The sequence below is a fragment of the Botryllus schlosseri genome, chromosome 6 (genome assembly GCF_051294905.1).
Source record: "Botryllus schlosseri isolate E-star chromosome 6, Bs_hap1, whole genome shotgun sequence".
NCBI lineage: Eukaryota > Metazoa > Chordata > Ascidiacea > Stolidobranchia > Styelidae > Botryllus > Botryllus schlosseri.
Genome location: NC_137241.1, coordinates 14,083,549 through 14,106,636, shown reverse-complemented (window position 1 = coordinate 14,106,636; position 23,088 = coordinate 14,083,549). Strand labels below are relative to the sequence as shown.

At 41.8% G+C, this 23,088-nt stretch overlaps 1 protein-coding gene across 1 annotated transcript in view; it reads right to left on the bottom strand.

Annotated features, from left to right (window-relative positions):
- Nucleotides 1-4,329: 4,329 nt before the first annotated feature.
- Nucleotides 4,330-23,088, bottom strand: part of LOC145440288 (tetratricopeptide repeat protein 13-like) — a 42,105-nt gene continuing 23,346 nt past the window's right edge. The window contains exons 19-24 of the mRNA XM_080317855.1: nucleotides 16,231-16,352; nucleotides 14,052-14,190; nucleotides 10,787-10,869; nucleotides 10,644-10,722; nucleotides 8,769-8,848; nucleotides 4,330-6,290 (exon numbers count right to left, since the gene is read on the bottom strand). Coding sequence (XP_080173981.1) covers nucleotides 6,182-6,290; nucleotides 8,769-8,848; nucleotides 10,644-10,722; nucleotides 10,787-10,869; nucleotides 14,052-14,190; nucleotides 16,231-16,352 — 612 coding nt within the window. The 3' untranslated portion in view covers nucleotides 4,330-6,181. The remainder of the gene's footprint in view (nucleotides 6,291-8,768; nucleotides 8,849-10,643; nucleotides 10,723-10,786; nucleotides 10,870-14,051; nucleotides 14,191-16,230; nucleotides 16,353-23,088) is intronic.

Genomic DNA, 23,088 nt, shown 5'->3' with positions numbered 1-23,088 from the left:
GGTGGGGTGAAACCGAGAAGAGCGTTATGGTTACAAAGTGCTGTTTAAGCTCAAATATACCGTCTGCATTAGAGTAGACCAGTGCTTTAACCGTTTTCTGTTCGCGGACCCCTTTTGGACTGTCACGGACTCCGCGGAGCCCCCTAAAGTTTGCTTCCAAAATTAGCTCAATTATCATTTCCACAAAGATATATTGGTGGCGAATGTAATATTGCCGCGAAACGCTTCCGACGACAGCTTTTGTTGTGAGTTTTTAATGAACATATCACGTCCAGCCTAGTCATTTGTACCTAGCATCTCATCTTGAAGTTATTGTGTGGTTATATCACAGGAGAAAATGGATTTCGTGGCGTGGTTTCAATTCCTTCATTGGGGCAGATTAGGAAAAAAATTCAGAAGTTTCTATTACAAACGACTGTTTACTAATTTGCGGAGACTGACAACTCCGAATCTCAAATATTTCGCAGACATTTAGAAGTCACCCTGTTTGACCTTGCTATCTCCAACATTTTATCTTTACGCAAACCCCAACAAAACATCTCTAAACAGCAATACGTTTGCGTCAGCCCTATTGGCAATTTCTCAATTAAAAAGAGTTTGTACAGTCGGATATTTCATCTCAGACGACAATTTCAATGATGTGAGTCCTAGCTCAATGATTTTCCTAATTAAAAAAAACACAAAGTAGGTTGTCGATAGTTTTACAAAGTTGCAGGCTTCGCGGACCCCCTGAAAATGCTTCACGGACCCTCAGGGGTCCGTGGACCCCCGGTTGAGAACCACTGGGGTAGACATTAAAGAAGATATTTGTATGAGTGACAATACGATGATATCATTGACATAATAGACAATAACGTATGTTGTACAATGTACGTGTAGGTATATGTATAAGAGGTTTTATGGTGCTCGACTACGAAGGTCTTGTGCACCAGGCCTGAGGGAGCTATAGTTAAATCAGATACGTCTACACAATACAACAAATTCTACGACCGGAATAACCATACACGGATCAGTCAGCAGACAGTCCAGGTTAAAGCTCACACTGCTATGTTCAGCTACATTTTTCAAGTACTTGGTGATAGTATCGAGGACACGTCTATATTCTGGTAGGCTACGCTGCACGTTTCCCAGAGATCACCGACATGACAACTCATGCGATGGAGGTGATAGTTCAGTTTACAGTGTCCAGTTTGTAGTAGCCATATAATAGATGATTCCCTTCATGATCCCGTACATGTAAGCTGGGGCGTATCTTGACTACAAATTGAGCAATGCTGTGAGTTCCCAAACCCGTAATTTGAGATCGCAAAACCGCTTATCCCCTCGGGCTATCCGCCACCAAAAGCAATCCTTAATCGGCCACAGAAAGGATACTATAGTTGTTCAAATGTTCACCATGCATGTCCACACCTTTCCGATAATCTCCAACGATGCGGACGGTGCGGAATCGGCGAAGCAACCTCCGCTCTTGACAACATGTTTAATTGTTTATTGTTGGCTTTTACGGTACACCTGATGGACTACAAAGCAACTACGTATACGATTCTCGGACTATATGAGTTACGATGGAGTCTACAAATTCATGCTGTATTTTTCAAGACTGGGCAAAACCGAGTACCTCAAGAGATTCGATTTCGAAACGCGAATTCGAGCACATCTGGAGCTTAGGCCTACGTTATGTATTTCGTCGGCCCAACATCACTCATGACTTCGTATCTTTATACCTAACTTATGATTCAGCCGGAGTTCTAGATATCCCTATATGCGAACATGCGTAACCTTATATTACATAGGCTTACCATACGTCCTCTTTTAAGAGGATTTGTCCTCTTTTTTGACTTTTGTGAAAGTGTCCTCGGAGGACGCCCTTTTGTCCTCTTTTTTGAGATTTTGTCCTCTTTTTTGAAAATTTAGGTCAGATTTAGAGGAAATTGCGAGTGATATGCCGCAAATTAGCGCAGAAGTGAAGCTCCGGCGGGTATTTCGGAGGGAAAAGTGGTGATTTCAGCTCTGAGCGAAAAGAAGACCTTTTTTTTTTTTTTTTTTTTAGTCATCCACCCGGTAATGTGGAGTGAATAACGTGTTTTTGAGCTCTGAGTGGAAGTGATGACCTTTTTTTTTTTTTTAGTCATCCACCCGGTAATGTGGAGTGAAAAACGTGTTTTTGAGCTCTGAGTGGAAGTGATGACCTTTTTTTTTTTTTTTTTTTTTTTTTTTTTAGTCAACCGATCATGAAGCGGGTGAAATTTACCTGTTTTTGAGAATTCTTCTCCAGTTATCCTTGACTGAAATTTCTCAAAAAGTGTCCTCTTTTTTCATTTCCGAAATATGGTAAGCCTAATATTACATGTTTTGGATTGAGTGATAGGACCATCGAGGCTGCAACTGCAAGGCTCCTACGACGTAGGGTATCGAAGTATCGAAACAGAAATTCGTACATAACCACCAATCTCAAATGATTACGATCGACATTATATTCTAATTCGGCTACCTACTACCCGAATTGCTGTGCAATACAAGTGTCCGGAAGAGGTGACACAATAGTTACGTACAGTGCATTTATGTATCAAAACAGTGCAAACGTCTTTCTTTCAGGAGCCTAATGGGGCGATTGCTGCAGTTCGTAAAAGCTTATCCGTGCTTCACAGTGTCGGTTATAAAAGACGCTGTCAAGTGCTATATCAGGAAATGAACTGAGCCTACGATGTTCTGAACGAAAGGAACAAAAATGACCGGGAAATCCATGAGCTCACAATATAAACTGAAGTATGTTGTCTGTCCATGGTTCGTGTAGGCCAGGGGTCGGCAAACTTTCGCATGCAGCGTGCCAAAATGTCAAAAAATTAACAACTGGCGTATACCAAACATTTTTAATTTTGTCATGTTTTGCGTTTCAGGCAAGGATTCCACCAACCGCTTATCTGCAGCTGGCAACGGTATCGGTTACGCCAGTTATTCTTAAAGTATTGGTCGCTGAAGGGTATAAATTATGGTCGCTACAGCACCTATATCGTAATGTACGTAATATTTGCATCATTTATTTTAGGTCGAACTACGATCGATCTTCTATAGTTGCTTTGGTCATTTCCAAGTCCACTGTGTTCGTTACCATATCCCATAAGTGACAGAGAGAGAGAGAGAGAGAGAGAATCTTTATTCGTATACATTACATATCAACATAACACTACAAAAAATGTAACAGTGAAATGCGACATGCAAGGTAGACGGGAGGCTCGATATGACATAGTCTTCAGAGCCGAGCCACCCGGGACAGGAGCAATTTTCACAGTCGATAACTAATGAAAAAATATAAAATAAAATAAAATAGGTCCATCGATGTTTTCAAGATGATATGGCTTAATTATGAAAAATGTGCTCAACTCTGTCACAACATAAAATTCGGATTGACGTTATATTAAGGTTGGTCTGACACCAGATTTGTCTGCAAAGCTCCAAAGGTCGTGGTAAAGCTATAAATCTTGCTGCTGCACCAGATATAGTCGAATCACTTACACGTACCAGACGAAACTAAAAGAATATCTCCTTCGGTGAAACGGACACGATTCCAAATTTCGACACTGGGCTCATTATTTTCCTTGGTGGGAGGGCCCGCAATTGGTATGTGCGGCGGGCGTTGGACTATCCGGTACTACTGGTCATTTCGGCGCCTGGACGTGGACATATTTTTAGGGGTCTGGAGGAACCGCAGTAAACCTCCCCCCATGACGCTGTGACAGTACTGTGGTTTTACACCACAACACGGCGTCACAGCGCCCGTACTAGGGTCTTTTGTGTCATATGACACAAAGCACCCATTTCGGTTGCTTCATCGTTTCTACCTTTATTTTTCGTCTGGTTAAGGTACAAACGGTCGGCACAAGCAGGCTTTGAGAGGGGGCGTCGGCGCCCACTGATCCCTCCGCCACCGTGCTTGTTCATTGTTCAGTTTATGTATAGATAACTAACCTCCGTATCCTATAGTTTATGTCATGGTACTTGTAGAAAAAATAATAATCATTATTTTACAAAGAAATCGATTAGATATATGAAATAATCGATTACGATTACTTCGGATATTTTTCGAATGTATTTGATTGCGTTTACAAGTTGGTACTGTTCATTGTGACCAGTGACCAGGTTCCGCTTTAAGAAAGTGATGTCTTCTCTCATTTTTTCATTCACTTCCTTCTATGCCGCTATTCTCGGAAAGGGAGAAATGAGGCTCCATTAACATATTACTCCAGGCGTGGATGGATAGGTAGTAGGAAATTGGCAACCGCTGCTAAGTTAAAGCGCCACTGGAAACATTTCTCAAATAATGCACGCAAATTTCCAGCTTCTTGATTTATTACCGGTAGCTATGAACGGCATAGAGGCAAATCAACTCGATGAATTTACCGCTCATTGATCTTCACTAGAATTCGTGATGATTGCAAGTGCATAGTATCATTCTCACGATGACGCAGACAGAAACGAAATGATGACGTCGGGTTACAGAACGAAAATATAAACGGAGGTGGACCTAATCTCGCGCGGAAAGCAATGGTAGCGCCGGTACCGAAGGTGACCAACGGCCGTATAGGCTGTGCAAGTGTGCAAGTGCGGAGAGGCTAGAGAGCCAGCTAGAATTTATGGCACGCTGAGATAACGGGGTACGCGCCAACAAGGATGTCATATCTGCAAAATATATGCATCCTAGATGGAGTTCCGTTTTAATTAGACTCGACTCCCGACAGGTTACGAACGAAAATTTATGGAATGGACCCTACACTATCGGGGTATTGAGCTCTAGGATGGGAATATCAAATACACAGAAGTGGTCAGTAGCAAAGTACTTGTGCCTTTCCGGAGAGCTCAAAGTGGTATTGCCATATTCTAGTAGAAAGTTACAATGTTACTTCTTCCTAAGTAGCAACAATGACTTAAACCCCCCAGCACATATAAAACTCCGTAAGTGGGGCGACATGCACCAAACATAAAATCAAATGACCGACGCTACAATTTAGGTAATTACTTTGATAAATTCGTCCGGAAGACGGACAGTTACAGAAGGCACTTGGATATCGAAAATAAAACAAAATATATTCGTTACCATCCAGGTTTTCGGTACGGTCGACACATTGGAATATAGCGTCAGACAATAACACTTCCTTAACATTTACGCGTTTGCAGCGGATTCGAAATCGCCCAAGGTGTAAGGGCGCGCATGTCTTTGTGCATACGCATTGCGCAGCAGCGTTATAAGGGGCCTAGCAACCAATGTCCAAATGGAATTCTCCAACGTATTCGCAGGCACATAGGCAAATAGTTTCGTTTCATTATAGATAACTAACCTACAGATAGATAGGCAACATCTGTCGTCACGCTTACTTGCTTGCTCAGTGTAAATTACTGCTCAGCAATCTGAAGACCACGTAATTGCTAATTTCATTGCTGACGACCAGAGCCCTCAAATTAAATAAAGTTGATCTTATTTGAAAGCTACTGTCGCGCTGATTCCGAAAATATACGTTAAAATCCGATCAGGTCAAGGATACCCCCTCGAAATGCACCTCAAAGTCTGAAAATCAGCAATGTTCCGAACAATCGCAACCAAGCAAGGGTCATTGTTATGGTCATCGTGCTGCGCCGCTGCGTGAGTTTAGAACAATGCCGATTTTCAGACTTTGGATGCTATTTCGGGGTGGTTCCATTGCCTCGATGAAATTTTAATGTATATTTTCAGAATCAACGCGACAGTAGCTTTCAAATAAGATCAACTTTGTTCAATTTAAGCGCTCCGGTCGTCAGCTATGGGATTAGCAATTATGTTGCGTTCAGATTGCTGAGCAGTGATTAACTCTGAGCAAGCAAGCGTGACGACGGGTGTTGCGTATCTATCCGTAGGTTAGTTATCTATGAGTTTCATCTTGTGGCAACAGCAACGGTACAAGTTTTCAGAAAATATACAAGAAATCAAAATATTTGTCATTAGCTCCATTGGCGACATTGAAATTGACAATGAACTGTGTAATCGATTATGGTTACGATGCGTTACTATCTGTATAATTCGTCGGCTAAATCATTGCGGCAATACAGGTCACTTGAATAACACTAAAAACAACGACAGGGATGGACACGATAAACTTGGGTAGGCGGAAGATAAAAACGAACATGCGTGCAAAATAGGAACGAGCTAGGTTTAAGAGCAGAAATCGACGGCGTCCAGATTTACAACCTCGATACAACTCCGCAAAGTCGGAAGCACGTCGGCGACGGCCGGGATGTCTTTTCGCAATATGCTTCCCTTTCTGAACAAAATAAAGTGGACGGACGTAATTCAAAGTGTGTGCCACGACGTGGTGAAACCAGGACTGTAAAAATACTTTGAGAATTTCGATAACGTTTCGATGCCTATGATTCGACTCCGCGCTACAAAAACTGTCTCAATAAGTGGAGCGAAGGGTGGAAATTCCTCCAGTCATGTGCTTTCTGCAATTCGCATTTCGAAAAGTAGATTGTATTTGGGGATATGTTCGCATCGCTTTTATCAAAGAAACTATCACGTGATCTGCGTCAAACGGGCCCTGTATCACGGTGTGCGGGCCTGCATAAAGCCGTGTCATGAGATGATAATTACTGCTCAGCTTCGTATTGTCTCGTCACACGCACCCTAAAATTGCAATCATCGACAAACGATACAATCTCCAGGCCCAAGACGCCATGCTTTGAAGATTTGGTCGTGGCGGAATACCAGCTCCATTAAACATTCTGGCTTGGCCGTATTCACCATTAGCGGCATCATACACATAACGCAATTACGCATACATCATTGACACGCCCGAAGGAGAAACGGACACATTTTAGTAAATTCAAAGGCCATACAAAACGCAGTCTTAATGAATGATGAGCTGAAACACAGTGCCCTCTCTCTCGCAAACTTGCGCGAAAAGAGCACGTGCCGCCGATTTCCGCGTTTGGAATGATATTGGCGGCGGTCATGTTATCAAAATACGGGGCGGTATCGCAATATGGCGTCACGAAGCTGCTCGAAAGGGTTCTAGGAACCGGTCGGATTGAAAGTGGGTTCATCGAAAGGCCGCATCATAAAGCTAAGTTAATCATGAAATGACTTATCAGGCACCCCGCACGGAAGAACTACCGGGAAAATGACGGAAATAAGTTTGAATCGGACACAAGCATATAGGAATCGGCCTGGAGTTTAATATCGTCCGAGCTATAAGGCTGCATGGGCATAAGGCACGGTGATTCGAATACTCAATACGAATCGAATATTAATTACGGTTACCATACGTCCTCTTTTATGAGGATTTGTCCTATTTTTTTACTTTTTGAAAGTGTCCTCGGAGGTCGCCCAAATGTCCTCTATTTTGAGAATTTTGTTTAAATATAGGGTAAAATTCGAGTGGAGTACAGTAAATCAGCACTGAAGTAGCGCTCCGGCGGTTATTTCGGGAGCTGAGCCGGAGAGTCGACTTTTTTTAGTCAATCAACAACAAAGTCGGGGAAAATTCACCATTTTTCCGGCTTTTACTCCAGAATTTAAGTCCGAAAATTTTGAAAAAGTTATGCTGACCCTGGCATTAATTATAACGATTCGAGTCGAGGAATATGAGAGACGATCCGAAATTACACCACTTTCCCACCAAGATTTATATCATCAATTAGAATTGAAATTTCGATACTTTTTCCCATCGTGAAACCCTTGAAGCCTCAATTGACCGTATCGCAGCGTCCAGAATGTGTGGCGCAAAGCCACGCACGTTAGTGGAAATGACGTTTCTGCGGGAGTCGTGATCCAACGGAAGGATTGTCACAAAGTCCAATGAAATACGTAATGCGGAGAAAATACCGAATTGTGAGTTGTAGAACTGGCATTATTTTCTTTGCGGTCGCGTAAAACGTAAATATTCGAATTGTCCGCGTCATCCACGCTTACGACGTCATAATAAGTGATACTCGAATACACAAGGCGAAATCTCGATTCGGAATCGAATCTCCACGAGCGGACAGTAAGGAGATACTTCGAATTTTTATTTAAATAAGTTTTGCCTACTGGTACTACTTGAGTATATACAATTTTTGACTACTTTTACCTCTACTTAATAAGTTTTCAGTTTATTATGGAAAACAGGCCTAGAATACTTTTTCAACTTCCTTTACTTTGAGCACCTCCGCAAATCACTAATGTAATCGATTTTGCCCACAAATGGTTGTTTAAAACACTTTGCTTAAAACATGTTTTGAACAGTGTGTTAAACAAAGGCCTTTAAAAAAAATTGTGTGTTATTTGAAGTTGTAAAATCATGCCATAATTGTGTATATACTTTCCAAAAATCATGTATGAGCCTATGGACAAATACCACCAGATATAGCCGACGTATCACGTATACTATATGGGATGGTTGAAACCCTCAAATAGTCGCTTCAACAGCTATTCTACGTAGATATTTCATCAGAGGAGCTATATTTACCCTATATTTTCAATTGTCAATGTCAATCCACTATGACGTCACAATTGAATATTCGTGATGTCATGACTTGAAAAAACGAAAAAAAAAGAACAATAAAAAACATGTTTTAAACAAGGACCTTGTTTTACACATGTTTGTTTTAAATTGATTTTTGTTTTAAATGCAACCCTAGCTACAAGTCGACAGATATGGAATCTTAATACAGAATATCGGACAGGTGTAAATGACCATTGCGGTAAAAACACCATAAATACCACAAAGAAGAACAACACAACAACGACTCAAATCGCTCACTTTTTCAACTTCATCCAAGATTTCGTCTGGCTGACAAACTCCTCCGGCGACGACGCGAGCAAGGCTTCCATTTCCATGATCTGTCACGATTTCGATGGCGCATAACAATCGAAAAAACGGCCGTTCCAAACAAAATGGAATGACTATTATAACGCACGACAGCGAGAAATCGTGGCCGCCACAAATCAGCAAACACATCGCTAATAGTCACGGATATCGGCTTATACCTATGGGAACGGCGTGGTCCAGCGGAGCTAGTCTCGCGATTCGTGACGCCGCAACACGTTCGGGATGATCTAAACGGCGGACTTGAAATGCCAGATCGTTTTTATAGTGTCGTCTTGATATCATTAATCATCGTGGCCTTTATTTTTCATCCGCTCAAGCAGCGAGGGGGCGGTGTGTATTTTACTCGCAAGGCTTCGAAGGGAATGCGATTCAAAGCACTCAAGACATCCACATTAGTCCATTTCTACTACCATTGTCAACCCATATAGTTGCACCTCTGATAAGAATCTATGCTCGAAATCGATTTAGGTAACCCGAATTGGATAATTCGAATAAGGGAATCGCCAGGAGTGATCAGTACTAATCACGTTGCCCCGCTATTTCACATTTTATCGATGGACGAACGCCTTTGATTGACAGCTCCAATTAACCATGTTAGCCGACCAGCGATCTATCGCGCGCTGGAATATCTCTGGAAACTTCACTTGATGACGCACGCAAGCATATGCAATACAACTGATATGTGCAATGCACGCACTCATTTTGATATACTAGTATGATATTTTATCAGGTTCTAGAAATAGTGATCCGCATCGAACCGCCCTATTCGAAATAAAATTTAAGAAACGAGCAATGAAATTCTGGCTCCAGCCACAGAGTGCCGCGATATTGAAACTTCGACTTCTGCAAACATTTCATAATCCGCAGTTGTGCGCGAGATATTATGTGGACTTCGAATTAGGTTCCGAAACGCCACGTATATCCCCATCACAACTACGCACTGTAAACATACGGATGAGAAAAGGTGCATTACGATCAACCTAATTCCTACCATAGGGTATAGGGTGCCGGTAGCACTTTCTGGTACCATATTTTGCTTTCACAATTCACACTCATTCCAAGGACCGAAAATATGTCCAAATACACCAGTCCTGATAGAGATATCCCAGGGATGAAATGTAGTGCAGTGCTCTTCAACCGGTGCGCACGGTGCACCCCGGGGTGCATGAAAATATGCATCGGGTGTACCAGTGCAAAAGGATGCATGAGATATATTACGCTTGAAAGCGGTGTTTTATATCCTGTGGGTGAAAATCGCGAGCTAATTTCAGTAATCAGCCTCTGTAATAGACCAATATTCGGCGAGGCAGGGCGACACAAAACCAGAACCTACTTCATGCTCAAGATAAATCTCCACAAGAATCGACTGATTGACTCATTTCACTCATTGGAAAGGGTGTGAATGCAAAGTTCAGTACCATAAAGTGCCGACGGCCTGATTCGCTCCTCGTATACTAGTGGGAATCAGTTAAATATATCTATATTCCACACATGTATTTACAATGTGCAATGTACAGAGTTCAGGCTCGCGTGCCCACATTCTGGTAGAAATCGGCGAAATACATGGTTCAATGGTGAACACTCCGCCTCAGATAGATCGTAAAACGACATGCTCCCTTCCAAACAACTGTTCATTGCGCTCAAATCCCGGTAATTACCGTTCTCATAATCAAACGGAATGCGCAACAACCCAATCATTAACACCGAGCACGCGATGTGTCTGGGTCGCCACGGGATATCCAGAGACGCGCGTCTCATGATAACGCCGACAATAGCCGTCGTTAGCAGTAATGCGTTTCTAATCACCTTCCCCGAGTCCAAGCCGCCCGTCACTTCCTTGCCTACTGCGAGCAACAGCCCCAGCGTGGTCGCGTGAGATATCACCCTGCAGAAATAGATCTTGTTATATGCAACGGGGTAGGCCTGCGTGCGCGTATAAAACTTCCTACCCGGAGCCGTCCGAAATCGGCATTAAATTATAGAAGTAGTACGCCAGCAGAAGGCTGGAGTCCACTATGGAGTCTTGGATATTCTGAAAGGAAAGTGTGGCAACAATAAATTCCAGTCAGAGATTGTGAAAGTAGAAGTAGGAGTAGCAATTTCAAATACATGCCAAACTATTTCCAAGTACACGTAGAAAATGAAGATCTGGAAAAGTACTCAAGTAGCTTGAATAGAGTAAATTTGGTTGAGTGGTCACATACTTTTAGCGGTTGATCGGAGGAGGCTAGCTTACAATATGTAGGTTTCGTCTTTGCGACCAACGCAAAGTAACCAACGACACTATACAAATAGGTGCGATATTGGTAAATACATGTAAGTAGCGTGAAACATAACCACTCGAGTAAGAAGTAAAAACAGGCGAAATATGTGGCGAGATAGCGTAGTGCAGTGGTTCCCCCCTGGTGGGGAATTCCCCCTCGTGGGGAATTCAATGGTTTCTGGTGGGGAATAGACGCATTCGTTTAAAATTGTATACAGGACGTCTACATATTCACGGAGACACATGCGCAATTACGTTTACCAGTTAACTGCTCTGGAATGTATGTATCGAAAATTATATTGCGTGTTGCTCACAAAACCTCATTTTTAACTCTGGATGGCCAATGATGGCGTCACAAACGCATCCAGCACGACTAGTTCGACGTGAAATAACGATTTCGCGAATTTTTGAGCGTTACTGGTATAGGTTCACAATACGTTTTATGTTGCAGTTATTGGCGATTGTCTTGCGTACTTGTGTGGTTGTGTGTCTTGTGTAGTCAAACCAGCAAATTGCTGCTCTGTGATGACAAAAGTGCTGGGTAGTGGGGAACAGGACCGTGACTGCCCCACCCCAAACCCACCAATTTTTTGGGTTGGCGAGGTCGAAGGGGCCGAAAATTATTTCGTGAATTAACATAAATTAGGGTAAATCTAATTACGTGAGCGGAGAGGGGATAAAAAATTTATAGCAAAATATATGCAATTCCCGATCAAATTGGCCGATTCAAACACGAATTATACAAATTTTTCGTCCAAATGAGGCGACATACTAAACAGTTGACCCAATGTTGCTGATAAGTTGCAGGGGAAAAGCGTACAGGCTCAGAGGGGGTTCTGGGGGCCCAAGACCAACGTTTTTTTGGCGGGGCTAACAAAGTGTTGTTACGGTCCTGGTGGGGAATGGAGGCTCAGAATAAATTTGAAGTGGGGAATGAAGACAAAAAGGTTGGGAAACTCTGGCGTAGTGGTATAATCCACAGCTGCAACACCAATGGGTTGTGGGTTCGAGTCCGACCGAGGTCAATTCCAGAATTCCAACCTTTGAAAAAGCCTAGAAGTGGGCCGTGCTACAAGTCGGCTGCTACGGATTCAAAAATAAGGAATATCGGCCTATGGTGTAAATGATCATTGTACTCGACAAACACCATGACTGCACACCGTCAGCATGTCATCTGCCGTCACCGATTTACAGAAAGCTCCCAGAGCGTAGAAATATATTCTGATCATGTCATTGTAATACGGATAGGTGCCATCATCGCAAACTTGCACAGAAGCTTCATTTCCGTATATCAATATCTAATGAATTTTCATTGGTCACTTTGATTGACCTATAGTCGCGATTTGAACGGAAAATAGGCACTACATATGTACCACGAATACATGAACTAGCGCAGGTCAATTGGTCATGTGATTGCGCTGCCATATAGGAAAACATGTTCGCAAAATGCGATTCCGTACGTTACACGTACATCGGACTAGGTATCTCGAATTATCTAAAATGGATCATCAAAAGTTTTCCATGAGGTCGTGCTGCACGGTGCGTATCAGTAATTGATTGGTCAATCAATCATGATGGCCCGACATGAGACTGTGATTGCTTGATGACGCCGAAGATAGAATTTCACAATATATCCCGACTATATGCTTGTTGTGGAACGGAAAAGGATTTCATCTAACTGCATGATGATGTTTAACATTGTGTATACGAATCACCAAGCGCTAAATGGATCACTTTCAGGCAGCATGGGCTGCCAATGATCCTGATAAATAGATGAACGAAGGCTCGTGGTACCAGATCGACGCAGGCAATTCAAGGTGCATATGTATTCAACACCGTAGAAGCTTGAATGAAGGTTGACAATGTAACGAACGCCTATCTGCAAATTGGCCTGCACATTTCATTCCAATAGTGAACGGTACTTCTATCAGACCGACAACGGAAATACGCGCATCATAGAATTACCGTGTCGCGCTGTATTGTTTCGCTTTCCAACGCGTGATAACGCCATATCGACGAGGAAACATGATTCTCTTTGTTATGAAACGGCGTTACAAATCACATCCCGCCGCCGTTAAAACATGATATGCACGGATATATTTTAGACTGACGAAATCGCGCCTGCACGCACGCCTCGCAGAGTTTGCAATCGTACCGATCAGAATATAGCGCTACGCTTCCGCTACGAGATCCTGGTTTCATTTGCGATTCCTTGACATCTAAACATTGTTCAAATTTCAGGATGGAGCGATTGAATTTTATTATCCACCTCTGCGTTGGGATAACGTTACAAACGGACGAATAGTCACACCATTTTTTCTGTGCCATGTCGAGTTCGTAGAAGTTCCCTTATTCAGCACGCCATGAAGTTATCATGTATCAGTATCATGGCGATGATTTTTGTTCCGGGCTACGCAATATTACTGCAAAACTGTTTTGCGTTAACTTGGAGTAAGCCTACACACAGGTGCAGCTAGGTTTGAAATTGGCTGGGGCGAAAATTTAGTTATTATGACGTTGACGTCACAGATACATTGTGACGTGCTGAATAAAGATGGCACCGCAGTGTGATGTGTGCTTTTTCGAGCGAAATTGTCATAATAACGGGGAGGGAAATCTCCTGCATCCCGGTAACTGAATATATTTTCGATGATTCTACCTATGTGTAGTGTCACGAGTCATTTTGCGTTGGTCGTGATTGCGGAACAGCTACCCTCAATTAACTGCCAAAATTAAGCGCCACCTCGATAAATCTACTTTTTGAAAGAAGGCATTTTCCCTTTCCTTATGGGTGTAGTTTCGACATGTCTTGGAAAATTATACTTCTACTTCTACATCATGAGTAGCGCAGTTGAATACTTTGACCACCGATGTGTGTGTGCTACATAATGTAACTCATCAAGAAAAATTCGACGATTTCACGATCGAACCAACAGTGACGTAGCACTCACGCTGTCGCTCTTTTTACTAGTCAATAGCTTGCTCATGTTCTCCGAATACTTGTCCCAGACGAAGTCCAGTTCGGCGTTATACTGCAAAGTTCGAGCTCGCTTCGTCGTGACGTCGATCGCCAAAACCGACGTGTTGTTCCTGGAAAATAACGTTCAATCAATAGTAACATTAACACAGACCAACAAAAAATCACGATATGTGAGATCGATTGAGGGGTATATCAGGGGCGGTGAGTCTCAAAATGGCATTACTTTTGCCGAATTGGCTCTAGTTTTCGAGATATTGCCTCTTTCTACGTATGCCATGAAAAATAGTATGTTTGTGATTAATATATAGGTTATCTCGCGTTTGAGGAGGTGAATATGGCTTTAGATTAGGTTATATCAACTCCCGGCTAGTACCAACATGTGCGTTGCAGTGCACCGATAAAGCAATAGTTAATTTTATCCACAAAAATTATCATTCTATTTTCCGATAGATTACGTCTATTACCCCTCATTTGAGCTGTACAAAAAGAGTCAAATAACACCTATCTCATCACCGACGATTACTGGGCTCAAAGGTAAGACGCTTTCCGACGCTTTGATAGTATTAGATACTGTCCCTTGCTATCATTTTAGAAAGAGCCACCAGCATGATTATCGATATTTTCACATGAATGACATGACAGGTTGGAACTAAAACAAGAAGTTATAACAGTTCCCTTAACTCCTCGGAAATTGAAATTCCAGTTCTAGCTTTACGTCCCTGCCAGATATGATTTCGAATGATGCTACGATATAGGATGTAGTGGAAGATGAAGACGACAATAGCAGATGCCGTAGTAAATGCATTATCATCGACTCCTCAATATCATTACGAATACAGAGTAAACCAATGCCTTTTACTCAAGATAAGCTAAACAACGTAGGTATTGACTTGGGTTGAGACGATAGATTGAAGAAAAAAACTGAACGTGGAAGTGATGTTCACTACTAACGTTCATGGATCAAAGATAAGAATGAGCATATAAGTTCAGTATCATGGCTTACCCGAAACCCGGGAAATATGAGTGAGGAACGAGGTGGAAGGTTTCTTCTATAAATGAAATAAATGGAAGCGAGATATCAAGATAGTTGGGATGCTCACATTATGACTGATTACTGCCAGCTGCCTATTGCGAATCCGTCCGCATCAAAGTCGTACAAGAGAACTTTCCTGCAGATGACTTCAAGCTAATTTGAGTTATAACAGAAGTTGCATCTACTTCACTAATGCACATCCCAATATTGATTTATTCCTACGAAAAGATTTGAATACTCCATGGTAAACAAAACTATTGCTTGATTGTTCGTTTCGTGTGTTTACAAATTGTCGTCTTTTTGTAGGCTCAGGCATGCTTGGTTTGTTATTACCGAATTATAGTTTTTATAAAATAAGAAAAGCTTTTCAACTGACCCTCGTGGTAGTGTTGTTATACCATTCTTACGTCACACTACCTATTTCATCTTTATATTTCGAATTGCAATCTCCGGATTGTACTGACGGCCACTACCGACGAGGGTCAGTTGAAAAGCTTATAGTGAATAAATTGCGAATATGAAAATAAGAAAATAAAAACGTCCTAATTAAGTGATATCTTGAAACCTGGAGCAAATCTGCTGAAAATAATGCCATTTTCGAGCTCAGCGCCCCCGATCTACCCTAAAATCGTTCTCTCCTTCCGTGCTGAAATTTTTTTGTTGGTCAGTGTAATCATCAATAATCGTCAGACTATATTTTCATCTCCCAAGACACACAAACAATGTACAATGCGATATACAAGACACACAACGCGATGTAATGAGCAGATAGGATGCCGAACGACCAGTCGCGATCTCTTAATCTGGCATCCACCTCGGTCTAGTGCCCGACGCTACAGTCTTTTTCGATGTTAATCTTTCTACGTCGCTATTTCCTGAGATTTTCTTTCCTTCTTCATCGGGTCTTTTTTACTGGGCTTTTTTTGTCGCCGTAAGAACAGCGACACGGCGGACGAAGATTTTGACTTCGCTGGCAGCGTGTTTGTGGTTTAGCAATGGTGGTCATATTCCATGGCGATACAGTCATTTATGATAAATCCAATTCGTGTGTAATCATAAATCAACCGATTATACTGGGACGTGGTTACTGCAAAGCGTAGAAATGTAGGATACTCACTGTTCTATCACACCGATGGACACCGTGAAACCGTCGAGATGCTTTCGTCTCCTGTCCTTCACGCTCGGCACTTTGGTCCCGAGCGAAAATCCGGTTTCTCCGATCTCGCCGCCGTTGTGTTTCTTCAAAAATCAGCAACAATAAAACACTGCCGACGTTGGGACACGCCAGGACCACGCGAAGTGTAAGTTGAAGGCCGGTGACAGTGATGAGTTTTTCTTATCGTATAACCTCAATTTATGCGCTGGAATACGGCTAGAGACAGGTCCGCAGATGGGGGAGGAGATATTGCGATTTTTGAGTTGTGCCGTAGCGGGAAAACTCGAACAGATCAGAGTATTTTAACGAACGCCAGATATATTTCGGTGCTTATGGTGTTTCGACACCGATGGGCATTTCACACCAGGCCGACATTATTTTAATGGCTCATGTTTACGGCTCTTGCAGCTGGGACGGCGACAAGTAGCCTATAGATTATAGGGTTACCATACGTCCTCCTTTAAGATTTGTACTCCTTTTCAAGGATATTGCGAATGTCCTCCTTTTTGGCAATTCGTCCTCCTTTACAGCTTTTACAGCTAGGATAATGGACAGAGTCAACTGAAAACCGACATAAATGACGTGAAACAGGTAATACGGACGTTCGAGCGGGTCATTCGGGAGTCGAATGAAAGTGATGTGATGACCTTTTTTTATTTATTTTTAGTCAACACAACAAGATTTCAAGAAGATTTCCAAAATCAGCTATTTTCAATTTTGGTCAATCAACTTTTATGATTTGGAAAAATGTCTTCCTTTCCCGATTCAAAAATATGGTAACCCTACTATAGCTAAGCCTCCAACATAGCAGAAAAATATTTGAGACTCCTTATCTCGCTTGAACATTACGGCCGGTCGAGGTGTTTATCATAACCCCGGCTGCGGGCACAATTTGGGTGCTCAAATCCGGTTCGAGTGTCTACTGTAGCGATTCGAGTCGAATATAGTGAGAGAAGGCTTTTTGCGACTACCGGTACTGAATTATACGCTCATTGCGACTATACGAGTTGCATTACAAACGAGAATTATAGCACCGATTCTTTCTTATCGCCGTGAAAGCCTCGACACCATATCCCAGCTGTCAAAACAAGGTTAGGCCCATTTCTACAGGTTGATTGCGCATGCTGTGCGGCAATTCGTCGAAGACAGGACGTCACAATTATGACGTAAGATTCCCCTCCCGTCAAAATGCAGGAGCATCGGCGCCACGAACGTATTACACGAACCCGCGGCGCTCGCACTAGAAGAGCGCTGTTTAACATCGAAAAAAGCCACTTAACAACGCGCAGCACAACGCATATTCCGCGCGATTCCAATATCCGGCCGCAAACGTCAACAGATTAGTTCATAAAGAGTCGGTACGCGGGAAAGCAAAACTAAAACATCCGTTGCAGCGCTGAAGAACATCACGAGTCCGGGACTGGCGCGGAAGCGATCGCTCTCAACATGTTGCATCATCGACTGCGCCGAATCACGCGGCAGCGTCTCAGGCGGGCACGAAGTGGAATTAACAATGCATTACTGGGATCGGTGTGTGATTTACCGAGCGCCGCGTACTTTGGAATGCGACGCCGGGCGGGAATCTATAGACGCGTCACGAGATCATGCCGTAAAAATAAGTGCCTGCCGCCATTGAGGTTATTAACCGTAATCAGACGAGCAATTCCTTGGCGTGCCTTGCAGGCTACCTTAATTGCACGGGTACAGCCGGTTGGCAAATGTCCGAATTGTGACATCATTGATCAATTGTCGTCGTATTGATGGCGTGACCTTAATTTCTGGGACCGAGGCTATAATTTATTCAGGCAACGCGCCTCTCTGTAAGCGTGAGCCAAGGTATAATAATTTGTCACATGTATATATAGGTCGTTTGATAGCATTCATGGTGTCTCGAATGAATCTGTCATTTTACACCAGGCCGATGTTCTATATCACGGTCCCTATCTATACCGACTTGTGGCACGGCCTGTTGTATCCTTTCCTTCTAGGCTTCTATGGGTGAGCAGTAAACGCTACTGTGTTCGAAACCGGTTTTTCATGCAAACGCGCCCTGTAGGACCAAGGTAAAATGTGTCCGACACATTGGTACGCGTGCCTGTTTTGGGACGACATTTCCGTGTATCCAGCTGACTTGGGACACCGAATAATAGAAAAGCATGATAAATGAGCGCGATTGCTGCGCCTTTTTTTAAATATGAAATCAATTCAAAGTGTCATTTAACGCTTTCTTCCCCGGCTTGGTTCTATGGTTGCGCCGCACACTGGATGAAAACTCACGAGACATGCGTATTGCGTATGTGTAAACTCCCGGAATATATTATGAGTGCGTATAAACACACAATTACACATGCATACATCTTTAGGAATAGGAACATGGTGATTTTGGCAGCGTCAATACCACCACTACTGTATATGCTAAAAGGGCATTCCCAACGTAAATAAGGTACAAAGGACAAACGCCGTGTCAAGCTGTCAAAAACTACCTTCACGAATATAATATTTTCCGTCGCTTGCATACCATCTTCTCGGTCGTGCAAGGGTAATTCCAGCTCAAATCAACGAAGGCAGTTAACCACATGTTTCAAATATCCATCTAATGCAATTCCCTGACAATGTGGCTCGATCTCAAACTGTACAAAAGTTATTTCATGAAAATCCAATCAACGGTTTAGGATTTACGGGGGTTTGAAAAAGTGCACTTTTTGTGCTCAGTCAAGTGTGAAAACTATGATTTTGTAACACTAGAACTTTAGTATTTTATTGTAAATTAGTCTTTCCTTATGGCTTTGAATGAAAGGCATTTTTGGAAAATACATAGTCTAACACTAATTTAGAATATTTTTTTAATGATAATAAACGAGGTGTTTGGGGTTAAACAGAGGACTAAAAGTAATGTTGTGTAAAATCAGTCATGCGTGATGAATTTTTCCAGGCAAGATTGCGAAAATAGCTATACTTCAAATTTATTGAGTAAGGTATCATATAAAAGCTGAGAATGAGTACGGTACAATAAAAGGAATACCAAAAGTGATTTCAAAGATCTAAGCAGTGTTAAAGCAAAAAAACTTTTGTCGATTATTTCCCATATGTCTAAAGGTATTTTGGGTAGTATATTTTATACAAATTATTGATATTTGATGAATTACTTCATTGAGCATATTAAATAGCTTGTGGCAAGGCTTACTTAATATCCCTTATTTTTGCATTTCATATTTTGGTGAGTGGTGCTTAGATTCTTCAGATATGTTGCGTCATTTCTCTAAATGTAATCCTAAAATCAGTCAGGTGCTGTAGCAGTAGAGCATGGTTGAAAAATGTAATTTCGATAACCACACGTAGGATTTAGTTCCATATTTTTCGAATTATTTTTCGTAAGTTTCAAAGATTTGTCTTGCAATTTTGAAAGCTGTTATGTCAAATATCTGAGCCACCCGCACAAGTGCATACCTGAAATTGTTGCAAAATTTAGATTTGTGACTGATGTTGGTAGGGGTATGTGATCAGAAGATGCAGTACCTCAACAGTCATTCATTCAAGCAAAATCAAAGTTTAAACAAAGTTTATGAATTATCAAGTCAAGACATTTTTTCAGTCAAGAAAGCCTAATTTGCATGTTTCGTATTCAAATGTAGTAGCCTATCCCGTAAACCAGGGTAACTTTGGACAATTTTTTGCAATTTCGCTTTATATCTTGGAAAAGCTCAAGTGCAGAGGGATTAAGTTTTGTGATTTTCTGGGATTATGGAGCATAGATTAGAATTACCTATTCCAAAATCTTAATGGTCACAGGTCATGATTAATTACCATATTTTTCAAATTGACTGTGTCCAAGGTTACCACAGCTTTGGACAATGTAGTTATTTGAATGTCTTTTCCCTCTTACGTTTATAGAAACCTCTTGAATGGGGTTTCAACAGGCTCATCTTTAAGAGTATGTTACAAGTTTTTAAAGTAGCTTCACCCCGCATACAATTTATTGACATTTTGCTTACCCATTTTTTTCATATTGTTGCCAACTCGATTCATTAACTTCATTCCATTTTAAAAAGTCACCAGGCAAGGCATAATGAATATAGTTGGTGATACACTTTGACACAGAGGAAGCCACTTTCCAGAGCTCTTGAAAATTTCATTTCCCACTCTCTAAAGTTACCCTGTTCTGATAAAATACTGGGGAGTAACTTTGGACATCACATTTTCATACATTGATCTAAGGGGGAGACTGCTGAGATTTTGGCATGGGTTAAGACTACTTAGATTTGGAAAATATTTTTGAGAATATCCCAAAATATTGTTAGGACAATATTACTTGGACTACTACCTGCATACGATAACATTGACGAATTCATTGAATACAACATGGATGTGCGTTACGCACTGACTTTTCGTGTCATAAATGCTGTAGATTTTGAAGAGTAGTAAAGTAAGCCTTGTTTTCACTGTTACCTACTCCGGCTCGCTCCTGTCTGATGACTAAAAATAAGTCATCAACATTCAAGCGGGCGGCGCAATAATTCGCAATTTGCATGTGGCCCTATGGCCAAATAGGTCGGCACTATATTGGGTGTATCAATATTTATATCTTTGAGTTGACTTGATAATTACATGATTAAACGTGTGATATCGCTTGCTACATTTACTTGAATGGATAAGGGCTAGCTAATTTTGTGTCTCAATATTTTATTCGGCATGGTTCATAAAATTGGTGGCATGGTTCACTAAATCAAGTAACCTATCAAATATCAAGCAGTTGTATAAATTATACAACCCAAAATACTGGAAGACATGTGAAAAATACATGACCACAGTTTTCTTGCTATAACACTGCTTAGATCCTTGAAATCACTATTGGCATTTCTTTTACTGCATTTTACACATTCTTAGCTTTCATATGATACCTTACTCAATAAATTTGAAGTATAGCTTTTTTCACAATCCGGCCTTGAAAATTTCGCTACGCATGACTGATTTCTTTGGGGTCCTAACTTTATTCACTGATTTGACCCATGACCTTTTGCTATATCCAGCAAATTCTTGTCCACATTCAAAGTTTAAGTAACAACAGTCTTAAAAACGTCAGTTCACCCAGGAAAACCCAAGCCCATCATGCATAAGGACTATTAAAAAATAATTTTTTCAGAAAAGGCATTTTCACATGGTTCAACTAACACAAAATGTGGGATTTTTCACACTGCGATAAAATCACAACGACTTATCCGATTCTGATAAAATTAAGTTTTTTCTGATCAGGCTATGACTATCTCCCTTTGAGTACGATTTGAATAAAATCCATGACATAGGGTTAACTCTGGGAAAAAATTTCGTTGATTTGGCGTGGTATGACCCGCAAGCTATATACAAATGGTAAGGCGCTGCGGCAAATCAAGCGATTCAACTGTGTGTTGAGGACCGTACATTCAGGCACAAGGCACCGTGTTAGACAAAAGTCCGCCTGGATAATAGGCCGCGGTGCCATTCGCTTAATGAAATCTAAGGCTGTTATCGATAAGGGGTGAACACTGAACAGTGTACCGTGGATGGTATAGTATATTTATTGCGACTTCACGTCGCCAACGTCAACAATCCCGTGATCAATTACAGATGACAACTAATGCGTATGGGAACATTTTCCAGGCGACCAATTACCAGAAAACTACAATTCGAACCAAATCCAAAATGGCGGAACGCGTGAATTCGAGAGTATACACGGCGATCGTGTCCAGCAAAAATCATTGGCCGCACAGAAACACGATAACGGCTCACGTAGGCGCTTTTCACCTGGATCGTGTCGGAATAAGTTTGAATACACTTAATATTCCGCACGGGGAGAAACAATATTTCGGCGCCCGGATTGAAAATCGTGATCACCGGGCGATCGATTCCATTGGAATTAGGCGATAACAATTATTGGAACGAGATAAAAACACGCGCCTGTGACGGACAATGGTTTGATGGCGGCGCGGGCGACTGTCTTCAGAAAGATGCGCAGACAGACGGAAGTTCACCTGCGGGCGCGGTGCCATCTACAAAATAACCTGTCTAAAATCTGGCTATCCCTGAAATCACCTGCAAATTTTCGCGTTAATATGGAAACTATATGGCGGAACGTTATCGGTGGACTTCATTGGCGGAAACCTGAGGTTGACTTCATTATTCGTGATGCTGCGCCATTTGTTTATTGACGTTATGTTAACATTAACGCCACGAATGGTTATGCGTGTTCAATATAGTGTTGGTGGATTTGCATTGCCGTTTGCAATCGAATTTAAAATCTCGAATCAGCCTCATGTAGATCGCAATATTTATGAATTTAACCAAGGTGCGGCAAACGTTGCAAACAAATAGGGTGATGACTGATGATAAACATACGAGATACACCAACCTAATCCAGCGAAATCCACCCCGAAACTGAACTTTTCGACTCACCATCTTATGACATCCTGCAAACGTATCAAGATCTACACAGGAGTGGTCAGTAACGGAGCACTTGTGCTGTTTCCCGACTACTCGAGTCGGTTTTCCATATTTGTACTATACTACAAGTGGTTAAGTTTTTAGACCAGTGGTTCTCGACCGTTTTGACCTCCCGGACCGGCAAAACTTCAAAACAAATTAGGTGGACCGGTGAACCTTGAAAAATTTAAATCAACCCTAAATTCATTTACAGCCCAAATGTAATATATTGGAAACTTCATCTACTGCTGGTTTTCTATGTCACATATTTATACGTGGTTATAGTGAACTTTCAGCAGGGCGAGGCTCGCGAAGTTATGGTAAATTGGTAAATAACATTAATTTGATTGTGATTGCTCGGTATCC